Source organism: Emys orbicularis, chromosome 1 (assembly GCF_028017835.1).
Source record: "Emys orbicularis isolate rEmyOrb1 chromosome 1, rEmyOrb1.hap1, whole genome shotgun sequence".
Lineage (NCBI taxonomy): Eukaryota > Metazoa > Chordata > Testudines > Emydidae > Emys > Emys orbicularis.
Window position 1 is genome coordinate 365,048,244 of NC_088683.1, and position 6,510 is coordinate 365,054,753.

Consider the following 6,510-nt stretch of genomic DNA (forward strand, 5'->3'; position numbering starts at 1 on the left):
CCACAAGAAAAGATATATAGGCAAGCAAGCAGTTTAGCCCTATAGGCCACACTTGTGAAGGCCAAAAGAGAAACTGGTCCAAAAGAGAATCAGATAAGTTCACGGAGAATAGGTCCATCAATAGCTATTAGCCAAGACGGTGAGTGACGCAGACCCATGCTCTGGGTCTCTAAACCTCGGACTGCCATAAGCTGGGAGCAGACACAGGGGATGGATCATTCGATAATTCCACTCTTCTGTTTGTTCCCTCTGAAGTCGCTTCACAGGCCACTCTCAGATGAAAGGCCACTGGGCTAGATGGACCATTGGTCTGACCTCATAAGGCCGTTCTTATGTTCTTAACTTCTTCCGCTGATCAATGTGCTGCTGCATTACAGAGCTGGCGTAGCCACCCTAGCAGACGTCCAGGGGATGCTCAGTGTGGGAAGCTGATGCGGGGCGAGTGCTGCCACTTAGGGGTGCGGTCCTCTAGCACGAGGGAGAGGGGCTCATGGTTTCCGCTAGAGCTGGGCTGGAAAACAGAAGTTTTTTTCCCCCATAAAAAATTTTGACCCAGCCCCAAATGTTTCCTTTTTATCCACTTTTTGGGTAGCGTTTTCATAGACAATGGATCATTTTTGTCTGAAAGTCCAGCTGCCATGATGCTGCCCAGCTGCAGCTGCCTGGATCCTCAAGAGAATTTGGAGGCTTTTCATCTGCCTCTTCCTCGTAACATAAATGAAGGTTCAAGTGACCGAGTCTGTGGCTGCACTTTGGGTATGGAAAGGTTGAAACCTCTGTACAACGCCCCTTCGGCAGACCCTACGGGCAGTGGCTACTGTGACAGGCCCTGGTAGCACATCTCTGATGAACCTGTGCTAGCAGGGAGCAGGGTACGGTCCTAGAGCAGTTGTGGAGGCCCAGAGATGGTGGGTGGGCCTAGCTACCAGTGGATCACTGAGATCTGTGCATAACTTGGAGGATCCCTGGATCCTAGGTCCCATTTTCATTTCTCATGGAGAAGAGAAGGGACCCCCCCGTAATGATCCCAGGAAATTGTATGGAATCCCCCTTCCCTGGTCAGCAGCCTGGGTTTGTAATGCAGGAAAGGGGGCTGCTGGAGAGAAATCTGCTCCTACATTATATTCTTATTATTCTATTTTATTTTATTTCATCAAGATCCCAGCTGTGACAGCATCACCATTACCTCTCAGCTGCCCTTGAGGTAGCCATGTGACTAATCAGAACCATATGGACAATGATGACAAGCCCAGATTCCAAAGATAGAACCTGCAAGCAGTCCATCGTGCATCCCCTGTGATTTGGCCTCCTGCAGTTTGCCATTGGCCGTGACGGGGTTAAAGATGGTGTACGCGAAACCAAGCAACTGAGTTTCCCTGATGGCCAAGTGGCCCCCAAGGAAATGTGCAGGGATGCTTCATAAAGGCAGTTGCCTCCATATCTGAACAGATACTGCCTGCTGCCAGTGCTACCTCTCCGATGACTCCATGCCCTTCTGGCTGAAGACCTCTGCTTTTAACAGGTTCCCGTCTAGCAGGAATTGGGTACGTTGGCAGGTTTCACTATCTTTAAAATGTGAAGAGAAGGGGAAAGGCTGCAAGCTGTTTCCATTTGCAGATGTTCTGTGCAGCGGCAGAGAGCTCTCAGGTAGGCTGTCGGGGTGACTCAGTGACAGGGCTGGAGGGCAGGCAGCGCTAGGTAGCTTGGGAACCTCTCCCCTACATCTGCCCATGCTGCTCCGTGAGTTATTCAAGTTGCACAAAAATCTGATATTCAAAGCGAGCTCAGAATATTAAAACCCTGATGCCCCGAGTCAGGATTTCTCAAGGGCTGGGACACTGCGATCTTTTCAGGTTCTGAAGAAATCCAGATGACAGATGCTACATTTTATATCCCAATCTAACCTGAGAAATCATCTCTGAAAGAAGAGGAGAGGGGAAAGAATCGGTTGACATGTGTGTGCTAAACTACAGATGTGTAAATGTTATGCCAAAACTTTTCACTGTAATACAAATATTAAAAACCAAACTTTCATGACATGCTTGTATATTGAAAGCCAGAAGCAGCGTTGTTGGAATCTCTACAGCAAGGAGCAGTGGAAACTTTACTGCTTAATGGCTTTTACTTTAGAAAGTATTTCAGAAGTTCTCCACATACTTTCTGCAATGGTTTGTGCTAATGATTCTTTGTGCAGTGAACAGCTGTATGATAGTATCCCCTGGTAACTGACCAGAAGCTGTTTCTAACACTTACATTCAGGGTCATGCACACAATTCCTCACAAATACCACTGCCAGTCTTTCCAAAAAATTATGAGAGAACAGAACCGCTGGTCTTGGTTTCAGTAGTGTTGCAGAGCTGAGATGCAGGAAAGGGGAGTGCTATATTAGTTGTAAGTAATTTACGCCCATAACGTCTTACATGAGCATGGCTGAAGTAATTTGCGCGCACAAGTGGATATTAGTGCAAACCTATTTTTTGCATATTCACCCATTCATGGCGCCAATCCCTCCCCCGCCCAGCTGAAGTAACTGTCTGTGTTAGCTTGTAACTTGCCAAGTATCTATAGTCCCCTGCATGGGGAGAGGAGGCAGGTCCAGTGAGGAAGATCAAATTCTCAGGATTCAGTTAACATTGGCCAGGCAAAGCACTTCAGCTTCCCTTGGAGGGATTCTTGGTGGTCAGAGTGTATCACTGGGAGCATATGGTAAGGGAAAGTTAATAGAACCGAGTTCTGACTAAATTTACACATGTAAATCTCGAGCAACCCAATTGAAGTCACTGTTATTTAATTAAGAACCTGGCACTAAGAATCTTTCCCACGTGCTGGAAAGAGACAGTGGTATAATTTGAAGTCTCAGGAGTGGAGAAAATAAAAAGTATATATATGAGGCAAAGAAACATGTTTATACATAGCTTCAGTGAAGGGCAGATAAATACATGACCGTCTTCACCATGCACTTGCCATGTGTTTATTGACATCATGCTACAATGGGCAACGGGCCAAGAGCTTCTCAGGATTCAAAGAGGGATGGGATGTTTAAATGGGTAATCAGGAAATCCCATTACAGTACTGACAATTTTTAAAAAAAAGTCTTGTAAGGGCTCTAAATCTTCCTGATTTACACAACAAAATATGTCTAATTAGTGAGTGTCAAGAGGAAACTTTCCCTGGGATCAGGGTATCTCTTTAAGGGCTTCCTCCACCTTCCCTTGCAGCATCTTGAACTGGCCATTGGATACTGGGCTAGACAGAATGTAGGTCTGATCCAATCTGGCAATGCCTATCTTCCTATTGGTGGTATAAATCCAAGACAATGTTTTTGCTGATTTTCCTTGAGGTCCTGGGAATCTCTAGATTTGTACTCACAGCAGAAAGCCGTCTCGCTAAATATCATCTAGTCTTCTGTTCTTTTTACTTTCAGGAAGGAAAGTTCAAAAGTTCCTGGACCTGCCCAGTATATTATGTCAGCTGTCAATGACACCAAATTCAACTCTGCAGTGTTCCTTCTCACTGGGATACCTGGGCTGGAAGATGTCCATATCTGGATTTCTATCTCCTTCTGTTTCATGTATGTTATTTCAATAGTAGGAAATTCAGTCATTCTGTTCATTATAAAAACAGATCCAAGCCTCCATGAGCCCATGTACATTTTCCTTTCCATGTTGGCCGTCACGGACCTTGGCTTATCGATAGCTACCATGCCAACAATACTGGGCATATACTTGTTTAACTCTGGGAGAATCAGCCTTGATGCCTGTTTTGCCCAGATATTCTTCATCCATGCACTTTCAAAAACTGAATCCTCCGTCCTCTTGTTGATGGCCTTTGACCGCTTCATCGCGATCTGTAACCCACTGAGATATGCCTCCATCTTAACTCCACCGAGAATAGCCCAGATGGGACTGGTGGCTGTGCTAAGACCAGTGGCTATAATAATCCCACTCCCCATTCTCCTGAAACGGTTCCGATACTGTCGAGCCAATGTCCTCTCCCATTCCTACTGCCTGCACCAGGACGTCATGAAGGCAGCTTGTTCAGACATCTCAGTGAACAGCATCTATGGCTTGTTTCTTACATTCTTCACTGTAGGGTTGGACTCGCTGCTCATATTTCTCTCTTATGTGATGATCGTCAAAACAGTGCTGAGCGTTGCATCCCACACAGAGTGCCTGAGGGCCCTGAACACCTGCGTCTCCCATCTCTGCGCTGTCATGCTTTTCTACATATCAGACATTGGCCTGGCTTTGATACACAGATTCGGAAATAGCTCTACTCACTTGCTTCAGATTATCCTGGGCTACGTCTACCTGCTGGTTCCGCCCCTGATGAACCCAATCGTGTACAGTGTGAAAAGCAAACACCTTCGTGAGAGGATAATCAGGGCATTTGTCAAGTGAAGGGTCAGTTCATCACCTGGCTCCAGCACTGGTGACATGGGAAAGGAAAAACACGAGAGACGGCCATGGCCACATATTCCATCCTGGAACCTCTTCCCTGGAGGCCCTTTCCTCTGCCCCATCTCTTCCCTGAAGACCACACCTCTACTATTCCCCTTTACCTGAGACTCTGCCTCCTTTCCAGGCTGAAAGCCGGAGCCAGGCCTTGGTGAGAGCTGCCCAGGAACCAGAGCCACAGTGAGGTGTCCGCCCCCTCCTCATTTTATCCCCCAAGATGTACAAGTCAGGGAATGTGGGGAGTCTGGGGCTCCCCACAGCAACCTGTGCTCCCAGGGCAGCTCTTACCATGTCCTGACTCTGGCCTGGCTGGGAGGCAGAGCCTCAGGGAAAGTGGAGGAGCAAGAGGCTGGGCTTAGTGAGAAGATATGGGGCAGGGGACAGGGCTTCAGGGGAAAAAGCGGAGTAGGGTCTGAACCAATGCTGCCCGCTGCAATCAGGACAGTGGGGCTGATCCTGAGTAAAGGTGGAGGCTGGGCCTGGAGGGCAGGAGATCTTGTGTTTTGGAGAAGACTGAATAAATGTGACCCCACAAAAGGTGTTCTTGTTTCAAGTATCTGAGGCTGAGTGTAAGTCATTGCAAGAACCTTAGAGGGAAGGGCAGGCTTCCTGCAGGGCCACCTCAGACCACAAGGGGGCACTCTGGGGTAGCCCCCATCCACAGGGATTGGCCAGAGTGGGCTGTGCTCTGGGAAGCCATTACCAAAAGGTGCAAGTCAGCCCAGCCCCCAGGGTGCTCTAAACTCTGCAGAGGCAGGGGGAGAACAGGCCAGCGAATCAAACCCCTCGAACTGGCTCCTGGCCATCCCTGCTCTCTGCAGCACAGCGAGGAGCTCTGCTGACACAGCAGAGAATGCAACTGGGCCTGTCACTGCTCAGGTGTCTGGAAGGCTGGGCCTGTGGTCTGGGCACGGCTCGGTAACTCCAGACAGCTGGGTTGGATTCCCAGACTGTGCGTGACTGTGTCCAAGCCATTGGATGTCTCTGCACATGTGGATAATAGCCTTGCTCTGCCCCACAGCGGTGGCGAGAAGATAAATACATTCAATGCAGTTAGAGACTCTGAGACCCAAAGATCATTGTGGTGTCAGGGTTCCACAGAGCAACACCTCTGACATTTGTCAATAAAAAGCCTCTTACCACAGCCCCTGTGACAGCTGCTTCTGGGAAGCCCTGAGACTCCAGTCCCTTGGTATCTGTGGCAGATGTGGGGGTGACAGTGAGGATTTCTGAGGGTAATGGTGGAGTGTCACAGAGATGCCGGGAGTTTCAGCACAGTCACAGAACCAGTGATTGTAAGTCAATGAGGCTAAATGGGTCTAACTGCCAAACTATGGATCAACGGCCATGGGGGCCTCATCTTTGATGGTCTGGCTGGGAGAAAGCAGTCTGAGGGCAAAGGTCAGCTTCACACCTAGGCCCTGTAACACAGACACGGCTGAGCACTATGGTGACTGGGCCCAGGCTCACACAGGTTTCAGCAAAGGCTGCTTCCACAAGAAAGGGGCAAACACATGGGAAGATGCTCTCAGAGACACAGGGAAACCAGGCTGGGTCCTGAGAGCTCCTTGTTTTCCCAAAAGAATTTAAGTTGGGCCAGTTCTGTTTGCTAATAAACCTACTCATTTTAAGGAGGCCGGGGGTGACTGTATAGCTCTGGTCACAAGTAAGAGTCTCAAGTGTCCAATCAGTGCTGCTTGGTGATAAGCTTTTATCATAGATGGGATGTCGTTCCCAGCTCGAAGAGTGGGATAATATAAAACATCAGAATATAAGAACAGCCGCACGGGGTCAGACAAATGTTCCATCTAGCCCAGTATCCTGTCTTCCAATAGTGGCTAATGCCATGTGCCCCAGAAGGAATGAACAGAACAGGCAATCATCAAGTGATCGCCTTGTCGCCCATTCCCAACTACTGGGAAACGTAAGCCAGATATACAATCCCTGCCCATCCTGGATAACTGGCATTGAAGGACCTCTCCTCCACTAATTTATCTTGTTCTTTTTTGATCCCTGTTATAATCTTGGCCTTCACTAAATCCTCTGTCAAAGA

At 48.3% G+C, this 6,510-nt stretch overlaps 1 protein-coding gene across 1 annotated transcript; it reads left to right on the forward strand.

The window, feature by feature from the left end:
* The first annotated feature begins 3,464 nt into the window (after positions 1-3,464).
* LOC135885303 (olfactory receptor 51G2-like) lies at positions 3,465-4,400 on the forward strand. Its single transcript, XM_065412971.1, has one exon. It carries the CDS (start codon positions 3,465-3,467, stop codon positions 4,398-4,400), a length of 936 nt encoding a protein of 311 aa, XP_065269043.1.
* Positions 4,401-6,510: the final 2,110 nt, after the last annotated feature.

Bases quoted from the DNA above. Each gene is read 5' to 3' on its own strand.
- LOC135885303 (XM_065412971.1), top strand. From the start codon at position 3,465: ATGTCAGCTGTCAATGACACCAAATTCAACTCTGCAGTGTTCCTTCTC.